The sequence below is a fragment of the Vidua macroura genome, chromosome 6 (genome assembly GCF_024509145.1).
Source record: "Vidua macroura isolate BioBank_ID:100142 chromosome 6, ASM2450914v1, whole genome shotgun sequence".
Lineage (NCBI taxonomy): Eukaryota > Metazoa > Chordata > Aves > Passeriformes > Viduidae > Vidua > Vidua macroura.
Window position 1 is genome coordinate 56,078,181 of NC_071576.1, and position 16,542 is coordinate 56,094,722.

Consider the following 16,542-nt stretch of genomic DNA (forward strand, 5'->3'; position numbering starts at 1 on the left):
GGAGGGGGTGAAAGATTTCAGTGATGGGATCCAAAAGTTGGATGCCAGGAAGGGATAAAGGGACCAATCCTTATCCAGATGTTCCGTTGTTTCCCCAAGCAAGCAGGGCCATGACTCCAGAGTGCAATTAATTCATCCAGTTTTATTACTCTAATTAATCCCAGGGATGGAATTGCTTCCATCATTCCCTCATCCTAGTCCATTAGTAACCGTTCCTTATAAATAACTTAAAGGGATACAGGCAGGATTTGAAGGATAAAGTGCTGAGCAAAGCAAATCCCGTTTCCATCGTTCCAAGTCCCTCCAAGTGTTTCCAAGTGTTTCCTGAGAAGGGAGATGTGAGGAGCCCGAAAAACCACACAGGAGGTCGGGAATACTGGAGGCTGCCCAGGCCCGGGTGGGAATCACCGACTCCCACTGACAGCCCTGGAATGGTTTGGGTGAAAAGGGATCTCAGGGATCAGCCACTTCCAATCCCTTTCCACTTGCTCCAAGCCCTGTCCAACCTGGCCTTGGACATTTCCGGGGATGAAGCTGCCATGACTTCCCTGGGAAATCCATTCCAGGGCCTCACCACCATCACAGGGAAGAATTTCTTCCCAAAATCCCATCTAAACCCACCCTTTGACAGCATGAAGCCATTCCCCATTATCCCATCACTCCAAGTCTTTTTCCAAATCCTTGTCCAGTTCTTTTGGAGCCCCTCTAGGCACTGGAAGGTACTCCAAGGTTTCCCTGGAGGTTTCTGCTCTCCAGATTTCTGCCGGTCTGGCTCTGCCTCTCGCTCCGACCTCCGGAGCCGTGACTTCTCCCGTGTAATTCCTTTGCACCAACGGATCCAGGAGCAACGCTCTGGAAATCCCTCCTCTTCCTCAGCTCCCAAAAGAAGGAGGAATCAGCACAGGATGCTCCCCAGAAGTCCTGGATTAGTATCCAGGCCAGGTAGGATGCTGAGGGTTTGGAGGTGGGGGGTATCCAAAGGGTGGGGGAGGCCCAGGATAGGGAGCCTGCGTTGGGATCGGGAAATTTGGGAGAGGGGGCTGAGTGGGGTATGGACACTGCGGTCTCGCTGGTCCAGGTGGGATGTAGGGCGAGTATCCTGGTCTGGCAGGGGGAGGAGAGGGATGGGGAGCGGGATAGGGCAAGGGCTGTGGTGGGCCCCGGGATGGAGACCAGGAAAAGCCTCCCGAGGTGGATTTGGGATACCCTGGCGCAGAGTCGGCTGCGGAAGCCGCCGGATATCCGGGAGCTGGAGCAAGCGGGTAGGGAAAGCTGGACTGGGAGCTGGGCTGGGAGGAAGCCACGTGTCCCACTGTGACCGGAGATCCCGGGAAAGGGGCAGGAGGAAGCGCTCCGTGGGCAGTGGGGCCGGGCGGAAGGGTCGGAGCCGGGCTGTAGGGCAGAGGGAAGGCCGGAGATCCCGATGGGAAGGGTTTTGGTGGATCTGTGGGAACGTGAGGAGGAGGAGGAGGAGGAGGCTGAGAGTCCCTGGTGCACTCCTGGGATCCCTCCGACTTCCTCACGATCTCCTGCAGCTTTTCCACTCGGACCCGGCGCAGGTGGGACAACTTCCTCATCCCGGAAAACTGCTCCAAGAATGTCTCCAGGGGCACCTCGCCCTCCAGGAATTTCTCAGCCATTTTCTGGAAGAGAGGAACAGCCTCAGGCTCATTCCTGCATCCCTCTTCTCCAGCCCTGCATCCCTCTGCTCCTCTTCCCTAAAATCCTGATTCAGGTCTCTCCCAGTCACATCCCAAGGCGCAACACCCACACACAAACAAGGATGGATCCAGTTCTTTGGAGAAAACCCAAGGGACTCCAAAGATAATCCATGATTTTAGGGACTGGGTTTAACTGCAAGTCTTTGAGGATGAATCACTGGAATTCCCAATGGATTTAAGCCCTAAACTCACCTCAGATTCCTCTTCAATCTTCTGGCTTTCCACCTGGAGGAGATCCAGCAAAGTCTGAGGCTGCAGCGCTGCCGAGAATTTCTCTGGGAAAAACAAAGGGGGAAAGAAAAACCAAGGAAAAATCACTATCACAGAACAGAAACCAGGGAAAAGCCTGCAAAGAGCCCACAGGAAAGGGCTTGGGAACTGCTGATGGAAGGAGGGAAATCCAAGAGGAATAACATCCTCGATCTCTCCAGCTGCTGGAAAAAAGAGGGATATCAGTTTTCCAGGAAGGAGAATCCTTCCTGTGCTCACCCAGCTTTTCCTTCTGCTCCCTGCACCTCCCAGCCAGCTCCTGCAGCTCCTGGTATTTCTTGGAGAGGTCGCTGCGTCCCGTCTCCAGCGGCGCCTGGAATTTCAGGTTCTGCTCGGCCAAGCTCCGGTTGGCAGCCAGGGCCATCTCCCTTTCCAGCTGGAGCTCCTGAACCTATGGAATTTGGGATGGTGAGCAGGGGAAGGGGACAAGGACACCCCGGAGCCATCTCCTGGCACAAACCTCCTGGGATTCCAAAGCCAAGCGCTCGATCTCCTGGGAATCCTCCTGCAGCTCCCGGAGCTCCTCCACTGTCCGGTTCCTCAGTGTATCCATCCTCCCAGATTTCTGGCACGTGGAAAAAGAAGCAAATCAATTCCCAAATCCAGCTGGGAATAGGTTTCCAACTGAAATTCAGGGTTGTTAAAGCCCTCAGAGCAGCTGCACTGGGTTCCATTAACTGAGAGGGAGAAACAACATTCCCACAACTCCTGCTTGGGAAAAGACTGTTCCCCCTTTCCCAAGCCTATTTGGATGGAGTTCTGTGTGTCCCAGACTGTTTTGTCAAGGAAAAATCCACCCCCAGCTGGATGTCTCCATCCCATTCCAGAATCCACCTCATTCCAGTTTCCATCCCATCCCAGCAAGGAAACTGGGATCTGACCATATCCCACCATGCCCACAGGGTTGGGAAGGACCTTAAGGATCATCTAATTCCACTTTCCTGCCATGGAATTCAGTGAAATTAACAAAAAGATCAGGGAAATTAGAGACTTCCTGCACCACATCCGTGATTTATCCCAAGTATTCCCAGCTGTCTGATATGTTTAGCAAGTATCCCGTGTGTGGTGTAAATTCCAAGAGGTGGGATGGAATAATGTGGGAAAGTCCTAAAAGCCAAGGAAACACAGCACACCTGCGCTGTCCTATTCACTCCAAGCTCTTCTACCTCTCATCTAGGTGGAACATCCCAAGGATATTACACCGGGAATGCCGCAACAGCCACGCTGAGGCTCAGGGTTGCCCAACCCACGATCCAGATAAACCTGTCCGAGGGAAAAAAATGGGAATTAAATTCCGCGCTGCAGATGTGGGGCAGAAATCACCTGATTTCGGTCTTTTATGGGATATTAGTTAAGTTTCACGGCGTTTAAGAGAGAGAAGCAGGATTTAACGGTGGGACCGGGAAAGCTTGGGGTGGGGTCTGGGAAGCATCCACAGGCGCTCAGGAAAGTGGACGCAAAGGGCTGTCCACTTGCGGGGCTGCAGCGAACGCCGTGGCGGGAGCAGCGCCATTATCCCCGTTATCCCGCCGTTATTCCCGTTATTCCCGTTCCCGGCCCTGCCCCGGACTCACCAAGGCGCCACCGCGACCCTCCGGTGGCCGAAGCTTCCGGCTTCCGGCATAAACCGGAACTGGGCGGGGCCACGCGGGCGGGGCGGGAGGAGCGCCCCCCCCCCCCCCCCCGGGCGTGAGGGGGGTGGTTCCGTCCAGCGCCGCCATGTTGGGGGGGGCAGGAGCACGGATCAATTTAATGGCATTTTTTAATCAATAATCGCTCTTTGGCTACCCGCGGGGCTCTCCCCGAGCTGTAGCTGCTCTAGGAATTATATCCTTCGTGTGTCCGGGGTGCAGGGGACTCCGGGAGAGCTGGAGAGGGGTTTTGGAGAAGGGCGTGAAGCGATAGGGAAAGGGGGACAGGCTTCGCATGGGCACAGGGCGGGTTTAAGTTGGATCTCGGGAATATATCCTTCCCTGTGAGGGCGGCAAAGCGACATGCCCAGAGAAGCTGCAGTTGCCCCATACCTGGAAGTGTCCAAGGCCAGGTTGGAAGTGATTTAGGAAGCACATATAGACCTCGGCAATATCCCAAAAAAACATAAAATGTCGGGTTCTTCCAGCTGGATCAAAGCAAATTCCACTGGAATACCTGGTTAGCTCCTCCTTGCATGACACAGGAATATTCCTGAGAAAGCTCCAGTCCCATCACCCACACCACAAATCCAACTTTTCCAAAATATGCTTGGAAAATGCTCCACATTCCCAAAACCCAAGCAAGGATGAGGTAGGGGAAGAGCTCCATGATTTCTGCTCCTTTGGGAGACTTTGGAAGTCTGGGCAAGGTCACCCAGCTGTTCCAGAAGTGCTGGGATCTGGGAGAGGCACCTGTGACCCCATCACCTGAGAGCTGTTGTGTAACAAATGGGAGTCATATGATCCCAAATAATTCCGGGTAAATCAAGGACAATTTGTTCCCAGTGTGGCTGATAACCCAGTGCCACGGGAAAGCAAAGGGAGCTGACTTGCCAAAGGGGGGGAAAAAAAAAATCCAAACATTTTCCAGGCTTCTTTCGGAGCAGTTTCCACAGACCTGGAAAAGCTGGAAAATGTTTAGTTAACATTTTATATTAAAACATCAGGTTTGAGGAGAGGGGAAAATTGTGTTTGGATTTGCACGGAAGAAATGGAAAAGTATCAATTTAAAAGTGTTATTCAGAAATAAATATGGGATAAACAGGTGGTTTTGGAAGAATATTCCCATTAGCTGCTCATTAATATCCTTAATTTCCACAAAAGATGGTTCCACGTGTTTTTTTTCCTTGGATGGCATCTTAATCCCTGTCAAAATCAGCCAGAGTAGGTAGGAAAAGGTGACCTGAGTACCCTGAGGTCCTGTTCTGCAAAATTCCATTCCCACAAGGATCAGCCAAAATCCCTGGGCTTCCTTGATAAGTTAATTAAATATTTTTAATCCAATCCCGGAAATCTGACACCTCGGGAGCGTCAGGTTTCCCTCCTTTCATCTGACAGCTCTGATAAAGCACCCGGGTGATAAAAGCCTTTAGGGAAGGGACAAGAAAAACTGGGAACAGGGCCTGGAAAAGTTGACTTCATGAATCCATTTCCAAGAAAAGCCTTGTCTCCATAAGGGGAATTTTTTGGGAGGCTGCAGAGATAAAATTAAGGAAGTTTTGTCAGAATGAGTTTTGATGTCCCAAAAGCCTGGAAAATCCCTGTTTGATCCAGAGGGTGATTCCCATGGAAGTTAAATTCATCCCAAGGGGTGTTTCCACATCAAAATGACATTAAAAATCTGACTTTTCCCAGTAAAAGCCAAAATTCTGGGAGGGTTTTCTTGCCTGGGAATCCTCACCCAGCCCCGGCTGCATCAACCAGGAGGGAAAGCTTCCCGATCCGTCTTTCCAGCTGGGGGTTTTTGGGATCTCTGCATGCTGTGGTGCCCTCTGGTGCCAAGGAAAGCCGTGGCAGGGAGGCCACCTGCTCCCATCCAGTGAGCTCCCAGCACCTGGATGGATTATTCCAGGATCCAGCATCTCATGCCCTCCATTTCCCACCAAGGTTGGGAAAATCAGGATTTCTCTTCCTGGAAGCCATTTCATGCCCTAAAAGGGGTTATTTTTCCATCCTCCCAGATTTTATTCTGGATTTAATTAGTGCTAAATAGCAATTCCCTTTTTTTTTTTTCCCCAGTCCTGAATTCCACAGCTTCTTCCTTCTGTGGGTATCATCCATCCAAAAATCCATCCCTGATGGATCCATTGTTCTGCTTTGATGGGATTTACCAGCAGCACAATAAGCTTGTCCTAGAACTTCCCATAACTGGGCAAATGTGGTTTCTTTGCCCATTGAGAAAACAGGAATCCTTATCCCCAGGGATAGCAGTTCTGGGAATTCAGTGGATAAATAGCTCTGGGAAAACTTCATATTTTTGTTTTCTCTACTATTTTGGCCAAAAAAGGAGGAAAACTTGGTAACTACAGAATCTACAGGGATACATTCCAGGTTGGTTTCTTCAACCTGGCTTTGGACACTTCCAGGGATGGGGCAGCCACAGCTTCTCTGGGAAATCCATTCCAGGGCCTCACCAGCCTCACAGGTAAGAGGTTCTTCCCAATATCCTGTTTTCCAGTTTGGAGCCATTCCCCTTCTCCTGTCACTCCATTCCCACATCCAAAGTCTCTGAACTGGGGGAAAACTGGGACGAGCTGGGGGAAAGCCAAGCTCTGGATGCCTCTGGATGAAGGTCACAGGAGTGGGATTGGGCAACTTGGCTTTGGTCACGTCACCACGTGCTGGATCCGTGGCTCCTGGAACGGTCACCTTGTCCTGGAGGAGATCAAAGGCTCCCTACGGCTGGAGCTGGCATTCCTCCCTTGGAACTGACCCCATCCCAGCTTGGAATGATAGAAGAATCTGAGGATATGATGCTAGGTTGCACTGGGGGAGTGAAATGAAGAAGAACCTGGATGGGGAATGTTGGGAGAAGAGGGATGGAGCACCAGATTATCCCTGAGGAAAAAGAAAGGAGGATGGAATGTGTTGTAGGGGGCTGGAAAGGAGAAAGCCTTGGCTGATTCCCAGAATGGAAAATCTGGACCTGGTAGCCTGAAAATTCTTCATGGAGCCGTGGCAAGAGGAGAAGGATCTGGAGAGACCTTGGAGCCTCTTCCAGCACCTTAAGGAGCTCCAGGAGAGCTGGAGAGGGACTTTGGAAAAGGACCTGGAGTGACAGAACAATGGGGAATGGCTTCCTCCTAGCAGAGGACAGGTTTAGATGGGATATTGGGAAGAAATTCTTCCTTGTGAGGGTGGTGAGGCATTCCTGGGAATGGAATTCCCAGGGAAGCTGTGGCTGCCCCATTCTTGGAAGCGTTTGGCTCAAACCCTCCAGCAAGGAATTAGAGGGTTCAGGGTACACACAACCTTGCATTCCCACCAGCTTCCACAGAATAACCAGGAATGCTTCCCGCCCATCCCAACATACCCGTGGCCTGAATCCCTCCCAGGAATATGGGGATCCCCCAGCTTGACATTCCCACTCCCCTTCCTTAAGGACGTTTTGATAACCATCCCAGGAGCAGTTTGCCTTTCTTATCGGGGCCTCCGGCCAAACACCGGAGCCAGGATATAAGGAGCAGGGCCGGGATTGGAGGCACATTTTTCGTGAGCTCCCACCATGAAGCTGCTCCTGCTCCTCGCCCTGGTTGGCCTGGCCCAGGGCTTCCAGACCAGGTGAGCCCCAGGGGGTCCCCAAAACAGGGATGTGGGATGTGGGGTGATCCCAATGGCACATCCCGGTGATGCATCCCGGTCCCTATCCACAGGGTGCCCCTGAGGAAGATGAAGTCACTGCGGCAGAGGCTGCAGGAGCAGGGATTGCTGGAGAGTTACCTGGAGCAGCATCCCTACAACCTGGCTGCCAAGTATTTCCCAGGCATCGCCATGGAGCCCCTGGAGAACTATATGGATGTGAGGGGCTGGGATTGGGAACTGGGATCAGGGAGCACAGGGGGACACTGGCTCCTTCCCCATCCCACTGGCCTATTATCCATTCCACTAGTCCCTTCCCCATCCCTGTAACTTGTTCCATTAGCCCCTTATCCATTCTCCTTTCCCCATCCCCTTAACCCCTTCCCAATCCCATTCCAACAGGATGAGTACTTTGGCACCATCTCCATTGGGACCCCACCCCAGGAATTCACCGTGGTCTTCGACACCGGCTCCTCCAACCTCTGGGTTCCCTCGGTCTTCTGCTCCAGCCCAGCCTGCAGTAGGTGTCTGGAATGAGTCTGGAATGTGTCCTTTGGGAGTCCTCCATGGCTCTGCCCAGTCTTTCCCAAGGGACAAATCCCAGGTAATCACTGTCCTTCCCACTCCCACAGGGAATCACCACCGCTTCAATCCTGCGGAATCCTCCACGTTCCTCAGCACCAATGACACCCTGTTCATCGCCTATGGCACGGGAAGCATGACGGGAGTCCTGGGATATGACACCGTCAATGTACGGCCAGGCGCTCCAGCCCCCTCATCCCATGGGATCCCATGGGATCGTGCCCAATCCACACCTGTCTCCTTTCTCCCAGGTTGCTGGCATCAACGTCCGCAACCAGATTTTTGGGCTGGCTGAGACAGAGCCAGGGGATTTCTTCTACTACACCCCCTTTGACGGCATCCTGGGATTGGCATTCCCAAGCATTGCCTCCTCTGGAGCCACCCCTGTCTTTGACAACATGATAATGGAAAACCTCGTGGATAGGAATCTTTTTTCTGTCTACCTGAGCAGGTAAATCCCAGCCAAAGCTGTTGAGGATTTCTCCCTTTTCCCTCACACTGGCCCCCTTTTCCAGTGGGAATGGAGGTGTTGGTGGGCTGGAAACCACCCCAAATGAATCTCCCTTTCCAGAGACCAAGGTGGGAGCTTTGTCCTCTTCGGTGCCATCGATCCCTACTACACCACTGAAGGCATCTCCTGGATCCCGCTCTCTGCTGAAACCTACTGGCAGATCACCATGGAGAGGTATTCCCAGTATTCCCTGCCCTCAAGCTGGTGTTTCGGGGAGTCCAGGCTCACCCTGCATCCCTCTTCCCAGGGTCTCCATCAGCGGGACTCCGGTGGCCTGTTCCTCGGGATGCCAGGCCATTGTGGATACAGGAACCACTCTGTTGGCTGTTCCTATCCGGGCCTTCCGGACCCTCATGACGCGCCTTGGTGCCAGCTCCAGTGGTGAGGTGAGGCCTCAGGATGCTCCCTAGGACATTTGATCCCAGCTGGAATGGCCACTAACCTGCCATGTCCTCCTCCCTAGATCAGCTGTGAGGCCATCAGCAACCTTCCCAACCTCATCTTCCATATCAATGGCAAAAAATTCCCAGTGCCGCCCAGAGCCTACGTGTTAAGGGTGAGCATCCCACTGGGAATGGTTTTGTGGGGATAGAGGGAGGGATCCAACAGCTGGTGACCACCCCCTTCCATGTCCTTGGAGCAGAGTAATGGGTACTGCACCCTGGCATTGCAAGGCATGGATGTGCCCACGGAGGAGGGCGAGCTCTGGATCCTGGGGGATGTCTTTATCCGGGAGTATTACGTCATCTTCGACAGGGCCAATAACAAGGTGGGGCTGTCCCGGCTGCCCTGAGCTGGGATGGGAATCCCAGGTGTTCCCAACTCGGTGGCTGGCAGGGCTTGTCCCTTTCCCGGTGCTCCTGCCACCACCGAGGATAATAAAGGTGTGGAGAAGCCTCCCTGTGCCGTGTCTCTCTCAGAAAGGCCAACACATCCCTGGGAATGTGCTGTGTCCCTGCTGCCACCCTCAGCTGCACCCACCAAGGAAGTCCCTGTGCCCCAAGGATGGGAGCCTGGATGTGGCTCTGCTCATCCCTGAAGAGCTCCCAGCCTTGGGGACCTGGGGCAGGACATGTCCCTCCTGTCCCCAAACCCCACTCAGGGTGAGGGGGCTGAACACCTCCAGCACTGTCCTCATCATCCTGGGAAGCTACTCATCCCAAAATTCCCAGAGAACAACCCCCAGGGCTCCACGTGCTGGTGGGTGCAGGGATGAGGGGACAGGGAATAAATACCAGAGTGATTTTATTGGTGGCAGGGGGACAGCTGCTCCCTCCCCAGGGCCAGGCCTGCTGGTCCTGCAGACCCCCTTTTCCTCCTTTCCTTCATCCTCCTTCTCCTCCTCACGGTGTTCCAGGCACACCTGGCACCTGGAACCTGGGGTTGTCCGATGGCACCGCAGAGGGATCCTCATTCCCGGGGGATCCCTGAACCTCAGGGCTGCCCGTGGGATCGCGGGGGGCTGTGGCCTCACAGAGGGGGTCAGGGGGCACAGAGGGTGCCAAGGGATATCCAGAGGGACTTGGAGTGGTCGGAGGGGGCTTCCCAGCACCCCAAATCGCTGGAGAGGGGCCGAGGGGGAGTGTGGTGGGAAGCAGGAGCTGGGCCAGGCGGTAGCGGAGGTGTTGAGGGGTGCCAAGGGGTGAATCTTCAGGGACTGGGGACTGGGATGAGAATGGGGGAGAGGATGGGGACTGGGTTGAGGACTGGGTTGAGGACTGGGATGAGGATGGGGACGAGGATGGGGACAGGTCACTGCCCTGCAGCAGGAGCCAGATGTCTGTAGCTGACAGAGGGAGGATTTTGGTCAGCACCCCCTTCTTTCCCAGGACCCCCAGTCCAGAGAAGGCACATCCAAGTGCCTGGGGATGGATCCAGGGATCCCATTACCTGGGCAGGATGGGCAGCAGCCCACAGGCAGTGTGTGGGGCTCAGAGCAGGAGCGGGGGCACGGCCTCTCCTCACAGCTCACCTCTCCAAGCTGGAAAAACAGGGATTAGCCAGCCCTGCCAGCCCTTGCTGGGATCCAATGACACTGGCACAGGCACCACGGACACAGGCATCCCCTGGGAATGGATGGAAGGTCTCACCTGGCAGGTGCAGCGGGTACAGGGCTGTCCCTCGGGAATGAAGCTCTGGCCGTTCTCCACCTTCCTGCCCTGGTAGTTGCAGTCTGCAGGAACCAAGGTCCAGAGGGGGTTTTGGGGGGCTCGGGGAGATTTTGGGGAGTTCAGGGGGATTTTGAGGATCCGTCTGAGCTCGTACCCTCACAGATGGGGCAGCACCGACCCTCGGGGTGGAAGGGGTAGGAGCACACGATGGCACATTCCAGAGGCGAGCAGGCCACCGAGCCCAGCTGCGAGAGACGGGAGAGACCCCCGAGGGCCGGGCGTTAGGAACCCCGGAGCGCCCCCGGAGCTTTTCCCTGCAACGGAGCCAAAAATCGGGCTTCAGCCCACGGGCGGGAGCCGCAAATCCTCTGGGAATGCCCGGCCCAGCCCTCACCAGGCAGATACAGCTCAGGCAGGGATCCAGCGCCGACGGGAAGGTCTCATTGTTGGAAAAGATCCTCCCCATGTAGGTGCAGCCTGCGGGGAGAGGGGCTCAGGCGGTCCCCAGGCGGCTCAGAATCCCGGAATTCCGGGCGCGCCCTCACCTGCGGAGCAGTCGGGGCAGCACTGCCCGGGAATGCGGATGGGATAAGGACACGTCTCCACACAATCCGTGCGCTGGCAGCTCACGGAGCCGTCTGCCTGCAGGCGGGAACACCCTGACAGACACCTCGGGATTCCCAAACCCACCGGATTTGGGGGATTTGGGGCCTGCCAGGCCACGGGCATCCTGAGGGTGGGAATGGAGCAGGAGCCGTGTGCTGGGGCAGGGATAGGGAAGAGGGAATGAAGCAGAGCAGGTTCTCATTCACCTGGCAGATGCATAACTCACAGGGATCGCCCGGAGACCAGATCTGTCCAACGGGAAACTCCACACCGTTGTCATCCAGGAAGCAACCTGGGTAGGATCCCTGTTCCCAGCTGTCCTGTAAAACCTACCCTTCCTGTCCCCAGGGGTTCCCTATATTCCACTCTTCCTGTTCCTAGGTATTCCCCATCTCCCATTCTTCCTATCATCAAGTATCCACACATCCCACCTGTGTCCTCCACATCCCACCCTCCCTGTTTCCAGCTGTCCCCCCTCATCCCACCCTGCCCTTCCCCACATCCCATCCCCAAATGTCCCAACATCCCACTCTCCCTGTCCCCAAGTGTCCCCCACATCCTCTATCCCAGCTGTTCTTCCCATACCCATGGCCATTCCCAGTTCCCCCAGCATTTTTCCCTCATCCCTCTCCCTGTCCCTCCCTGCCTATTCCCAGCTGTGTCCCTCATCCTGACTCACCGGCAGGAGCTGGAGGGTCCCGGCAGGTGGAGCAGCACTGCCCGGGACCCAGGTGCCGCTGGTGCTGGGGACAATCCAGCATGGGGCAGGGAGTGAAGGAACATTCCACCTCTCCTCCCTGGGAACAGAGGAATGGGTCACCTGCTGGCCCTTCCATCAGCCCTGAGCAAAGCTGGGATGCCCCCAGCAGGTGCTGGGAAGCACTGGAGTATCCCTGGGGATCCTCATCCCTGCGGACATCCAGGACCCACCTGGCAGACACAGGTGGTGCAGTCGTCCCCATCCAGGCTGAACCGGGCTCCGTGTGCGTATGTGCGTCCCCGGAAATTGCACTTTTCTGGGAAAAGGGGAAGGAGCGGTGCTGGAGAGCCAAGCACGGCTCTTCCCTAACCCCCAGCCCAGCCCAGGGGTCCTCACACCCCCAGACTAGGGGTCCTGGGATCACCTGGATTGCAGGAGCAGCAGTCAGCAGGAGAGGGGCTGGGGCAGGATCCTGGGGGGCATTCTGGGGAGAGGCAGGAGACATTCCCAGCCTGTGGAAGGGAGTGTGGGGCTGGGAAAGAGGACCCTGATTCCCCATGGAGGGATGATGGGAGGGTGTCATCCACTCCAGGGCATCCCAATCCATAGATGAGCCAGGATGCAGGATGAGGGTTCCCAGGGGTAAGTGTCTCCAGGGCTGGGAGGTTCCCAGGGATGAGGGGGCATTCTCTCATCCCAATCCAGCTCACCAAGCAGACGCAGACGGTGCAATTCCCATCGGATGGGGAGAAGACATCGCCCTCTGCCCTGGCCACCCCCTCGTGCAGGCACCCTGCAAGCCATGAGGGTCAGGGGCATCCCCCTGGGAATTCATGGGGGGCCATCCTGGGAATTGGGGGGATCAGGGGGTTGGGACTCACCCGTGCAGGTGGGGCAGCAACCCCCAGCCGGAGCAGGAAGTGGGTGGGAGCAGGGAACAGAGCAGCTCACGGTGTCACAGAGGACTCGTCCCCCCTGTCAGGACATGTGGTGGCTCATGCCAGATCGGGATGGTGCCATGGGAAGGGGTGGGAGGATGGGATGCTCACCTGGCAGGTGCAGCTCTGGCAGCCTGGCTCTGTCCAGCGACTGCCAGGCTCCCGAGAGATCCCCTGGTGCCAGCAACGACGGGATGGTGGGATGGAGGTTCCAGGGGCTCCCATGGCATGTGGGGATGGCTCAGGGGACAGGGATGGGGAGGAGGGAGGGAATTGGGTACCAGGAGCTGCCACAGGGAGGAGGGGAGAGGGGGAGCCCCTCGGGAGCAGGTGGGAACCAGGAGGGAGCAGGACAAGGGTGGGTGGATGCTGCAGGGATTGCAGGATGGGCGATGGGGCCAGGATAGATTTGGGGTACCCTAGGAAGGAAATCAGGAAGGCAGAGACATCACTTGGGGCAGGCAGGGAGAGGGGAGCATCCCACTCTGTTCCTCCAGCCAGGAGAAGGACACAGATACCTTCGCAGGACACCCTGTCCGTGCTGAGCCGGTATCCGGGGCGGCAGGAGCAGCGGAAGCTGCCGGGAATGTTGTGGCAGCTGTGCTGGCAGGAGCGGCGCGTGCCAGGCCGCCGGCACTCATCCACATCTGCGAGATAAGGGAATGAGGCAGGAGGTGCTGCACCCCGGGATGTGGCCCAGGAAAGAGCACCAGGATGTGTCCTCAGTATGGCCCACACAGGGAGGAGGATGAGGTGGCAGCACTGTAGTCATGGGCTGATGGACACCTCCATCCCTTGGGATTTGTGACATGATGAGGGAAGAGGGTCTGGCACAGTGCCCCCAGGCTGTGGCCACCTGCATCCCTTGGGATTCATGGCATGGAGAGGGACAAGGATTAAGCCTGGTGCTTATACATGCAGGGCTCAGTGACTACCTCCACCCTTGGGATTCATGGTGTGGAGAGGGAAGGGGGTGTGCCACAGTGCTCAGGGTCTCAGGGCCACCTCCATCCCCCGGGACTGATGGGAAGAGCCCCATCCTGGTGCTCACCCACGCAGGAATGCCGATTCCCGTGGAGGTGGTATCCGGGCCGGCAGGAGCAGCGGTAGCTGCCCACGCTGTTCTCGCAGTGGTGCTGGCATGGCGTGGCCTGGCATTCATCCGTGTCTGGGGGTTGGGATGAGGGTCAGGATCCCTCGGGAGCCCCAGCCGCCCCCTGGGACCCCACGCACCCCGGCAGCTGCGGCGGTCAGCAGAGAGCTCCCGGCCAGCTCCGCACTCGCAGGCGAAGCCGCCCTCCGTGTTCACACACGTCCCCTCGCAGGCCACGCTCTGGCACTCATCGATGTCTAGGGGGACACAGGGAACGGTCAGATTTGGGGTGTGGGCACCACTGGGATGCCCACTCCCATCAGGATATACCACCTCCACTCACCGGTGCAGCGGACGCCGTTGGCCGTCTCGGCCATGGAGAAGCCAACAGGACACACGCGGGCGACCTCCTGGCAGCCGCCGTGGTTACAGGACAGGTCGCAGCCGTACTCTCCGCAAGTTCCCGGCGGTTCTGGAACACCAACATGGCGTCCACGGGGTACCCATGCCACCCCAGGACCACCCACTTCCATCCCACTCCATGGATCCCCCAGGGATGGGGACAGTGCCAGGGAGAGGTGACAAGGAGCCACAGTCACCTCCATCTCCTGAAATTTGTGGCATGGAGAGGGAAGACGGTTGGCACGGTGCCCACGGGTTCGTGGCCATCTCCATCCCTTAGGATTTATGGTGTGGAGAGGGAATGGCACCCGGCATAGCCACTTCTCTCAGTACCTGGGCAGGTGATTCCCTGCTCTCCATCCGGGCACATGCAAAGGTTGGGAGCGATGCAGGAACCACCACCGCAGCCGAAGGAGCAGAGCGCTATGGGAATGAGAACAGGAGCTCTGGGAATGGGAACAGGTGCCCCACAAGCCCCCCAGACCCCCGTACTCACGCAGGGTGCACTTCCCGCTGCCCGGGGACAGCATCCAGCCAGGACAACATCCGCTGCCGGAGCCTGGGAAGCAGACGTGGGGCCCCACGCGACGCCTGTGGGACACCAGAGCCTGAGGCCACCCTGTCCTGAGCCCCCTGTGCGGAGCAAAGGTCCCAGGAATGTGAGGAGAGGGGGACAACCGGAGTGGTCAGGATGTGCCCATGGACCGGGAAGCAGAGCATGGCATGGATCAGAGGAAGGTAGGATAAAGTGGGACAGAGAGGGGACAAGCACTTCCCAGCCATCCTGAACATCCCAGCACGTGGTGACAGGAGAAGCGTCCCCCGGCTGGACAGGGACACGTGGAGCAAGACAGGGATGTGGGGAGAAGGACAGGGATGCGGGGAGAAGCACAGGGATGCAGGGAGCAGTGTCATGCTCCCCTGGACCCGGGAAGAGGGAGGGAATTGTGGGGTGCCAGCTCCTCCGGTTGGGACCCCTCTGGCCAAGCCCTCCTGCAGCTGGAGGCAGGGGTAGCCGGAGCTCGGCAGGCTGCCCATCCCAGGTGTAGATGGAAGAGGAAGAAGGAAAAGGGGGGAATCCAGCTACCTCTCCACGGCAAAGCTGGCCGGCTTCTTCCTCGCGGGATACACCCTGCCCTGGCCGCTGGAGAGGAACAGGGACACACAGGCAGCCTGGAAGAGCAGCTCCACCAACATGACAGGCGGCTCCACTCCAGCACGTCCCGGCGCCCGCCTTCCCGCCTGCCTTCCCGCTGGCCCTTGGCCCTGCTCCTCCTCCTCCCGCCGAGCCGGGAACAATGCGGGATTGGAGGGGGGCGAGAGCGGGGGGGGGGGGGGTCGCCAGCGGCACCCACCCACTCCCCCCCAAACCCACACGGGGGGCCCGGGTTCACGCCAAGGTTGTCCCGTTCAGCTGGGGCGAGTGGTGGCATCCCGGTCATTCCTGCCCTGGCTGCGCGTCGGGGAACGGGATCCCCCCTAGGTTTGGGAAACAGCGGGAAAGGCGTCCCCCCTTCTCTCCTTTCCCACATCTGGCAAAGATCCGGCATGGCCTCTCCCCACCCCTCCTCCTCCTCCTCCTTCTCCTGGAGGCGCTGGGCCGCCTTCCCAGCCCTGCACGGGGACCCACGCGGCAGAGAAAGGGGCCAAGTGGAGCCGGGATGGTGGGATGCATCCAGGAGGGAGAGGGATGCTGCGGTACACCCCACTCTGGTGACCCCCAGATTCCCCCCAGCCCCGTGTCCCCATCCCAGGGCAGGGAATGAAGCAAAGGTCAGAGGCAGGTAAATGATTGATCCAATGGAGCAAAAGACGCTGCAGCCTCCAAAATTCCCAATCCAGCATGGCTTTCTCCCCACAAAATCCTGATCCCAAGGGTTGGGATCACCCAGGCAAGACACAGCTCCCTTCCAAATAAAAACCATGGTATTGGGGGGTCCTGCCAGTTTTTTAGGAACCCAATGCAGCCATGAGAAGCTCCTGTCCAAAGGGAATGTGATCCCAAATCCCTGGGAGGCAGCTCCAGTGGCAGTGGATAAACAACGATCCAGCCCTAGCCAGCAGCGGTTTTATCCCAGAAAAAGCAGGGTGCCAACATTGCATTGGCACCACCACCCCCAGTTTTGGTGGGAAAAGGAGAGTGCTTCCAGGATCCAGGCTGTGGCTCTCCCTGGGCCTCCCAAAATTTGGGAACAGGCTGCTCCAGGCAGGTAAACAGAGCCCGAGGTAATAAAAGCAGCAGCACAGAGTCCAAGGTCACTGCCTGCTCCCCCAGCTCTCGGAAGAGATGTCCAAATATAGCCTTGTCCCTGTGGTGTCCTCTGAAATATGGGATGGA

The 16,542-nt window shown here is 57.1% G+C and overlaps 3 protein-coding genes across 8 annotated transcripts; 1 reads left to right on the forward strand and 2 right to left on the reverse strand.

Annotated features, from left to right (window-relative positions):
- Nucleotides 1-122: 122 nt before the first annotated feature.
- VPS37C (VPS37C subunit of ESCRT-I) lies at nt 123-4,515 on the reverse strand. 4 transcript variants are annotated; one of them, XM_053979885.1, is made up of 6 exons: nt 4,140-4,515; nt 3,125-3,254; nt 2,452-2,556; nt 2,211-2,382; nt 1,914-1,996; nt 123-1,643 (listed from the first exon to the last, which is right to left on the reverse strand). In XM_053979885.1, exons 3-6 carry the CDS (start codon nt 2,542-2,544, stop codon nt 927-929), a joined length of 1,065 nt encoding a protein of 354 aa, XP_053835860.1. In that variant the 5' UTR covers nt 2,545-2,556; nt 3,125-3,254; nt 4,140-4,515; the 3' UTR covers nt 123-926. The 4 variants fall into 4 exon arrangements, with proteins under 4 accessions (XP_053835860.1, XP_053835859.1, XP_053835861.1 ...); XM_053979884.1 differs by having other exon boundaries at nt 4,016-4,515; XM_053979886.1 differs by lacking the exon at nt 4,140-4,515 and adding an exon at nt 3,566-3,818 and having other exon boundaries at nt 3,158-3,254.
- Nucleotides 4,516-4,774: 259 nt separating this feature from the next.
- On the forward strand, nt 4,775-9,253 carry LOC128808586 (pepsin A-like). The gene is made up of 10 exons (XM_053979882.1): nt 4,775-4,850; nt 7,087-7,243; nt 7,336-7,480; nt 7,664-7,781; nt 7,894-8,012; nt 8,095-8,294; nt 8,415-8,528; nt 8,602-8,740; nt 8,818-8,910; nt 8,998-9,253. The coding sequence occupies exons 2-10, from the start codon at nt 7,188-7,190 to the stop codon at nt 9,145-9,147; spliced, it is 1,134 nt and encodes a 377-aa protein (XP_053835857.1). The 5' UTR covers nt 4,775-4,850; nt 7,087-7,187; the 3' UTR covers nt 9,148-9,253.
- Nucleotides 9,254-9,582: 329 nt separating this feature from the next.
- Nucleotides 9,583-15,886, reverse strand: VWCE (von Willebrand factor C and EGF domains). 3 transcript variants are annotated; one of them, XM_053979878.1, is made up of 20 exons: nt 15,292-15,886; nt 14,701-14,837; nt 14,538-14,627; nt 14,146-14,274; nt 13,943-14,059; nt 13,761-13,877; nt 13,228-13,356; nt 12,821-13,128; nt 12,653-12,746; nt 12,482-12,564; nt 12,196-12,283; nt 12,002-12,087; nt 11,751-11,868; nt 11,278-11,363; nt 11,011-11,107; nt 10,860-10,942; nt 10,620-10,710; nt 10,445-10,527; nt 10,245-10,335; nt 9,583-10,140 (listed from the first exon to the last, which is right to left on the reverse strand). In XM_053979878.1, exons 1-20 carry the CDS (start codon nt 15,399-15,401, stop codon nt 9,698-9,700), a joined length of 2,580 nt encoding a protein of 859 aa, XP_053835853.1. In that variant the 5' UTR covers nt 15,402-15,886; the 3' UTR covers nt 9,583-9,697. The 3 variants fall into 3 exon arrangements, with proteins under 3 accessions (XP_053835853.1, XP_053835855.1, XP_053835856.1); XM_053979880.1 differs by having other exon boundaries at nt 14,701-14,795; nt 15,292-15,885; XM_053979881.1 differs by lacking the exon at nt 13,761-13,877.
- Between the last annotated feature and the right edge of the window lie 656 nt (nt 15,887-16,542).

What these genes read in the sequence shown, in the direction of transcription:
- VPS37C (XM_053979885.1), bottom strand. Translation starts at nt 2,544, where the DNA reads ATGGATACACTGAGGAACCGGACAGTGGAGGAGCTCCGGGAGCTGCAG. An exon ending in TGGCTTTGGAATCCCAGGAG is followed by an intron (nt 2,383 to 2,451) that starts GTTTGTGCCAGG and finishes CAAATTCCATAG; the next exon opens with GTTCAGGAGCTCCAGCTGGA. An exon ending in AGATTGAAGAGGAATCTGAG is followed by an intron (nt 1,644 to 1,913) that starts GTGAGTTTAGGG and finishes CCTCTCTTCCAG; the next exon opens with AAAATGGCTGAGAAATTCCT.
- LOC128808586 (XM_053979882.1), top strand. Translation starts at nt 7,188, where the DNA reads ATGAAGCTGCTCCTGCTCCTCGCCCTGGTTGGCCTGGCCCAGGGCTTC. An exon ending in TTTTCTGTCTACCTGAGCAG is followed by an intron (nt 8,295 to 8,414) that starts GTAAATCCCAGC and finishes CTCCCTTTCCAG; the next exon opens with AGACCAAGGTGGGAGCTTTG. An exon ending in CCAGAGCCTACGTGTTAAGG is followed by an intron (nt 8,911 to 8,997) that starts GTGAGCATCCCA and finishes TCCTTGGAGCAG; the next exon opens with AGTAATGGGTACTGCACCCT.
- VWCE (XM_053979878.1), bottom strand. Translation starts at nt 15,401, where the DNA reads ATGTTGGTGGAGCTGCTCTTCCAGGCTGCCTGTGTGTCCCTGTTCCTC. An exon ending in CAGCGGGAAGTGCACCCTGC is followed by an intron (nt 14,628 to 14,700) that starts GTGAGTACGGGG and finishes TCATTCCCATAG; the next exon opens with CGCTCTGCTCCTTCGGCTGC. An exon ending in TGACCGCCGCAGCTGCCGGG is followed by an intron (nt 13,878 to 13,942) that starts GTGCGTGGGGTC and finishes CCCAACCCCCAG; the next exon opens with ACACGGATGAATGCCAGGCC.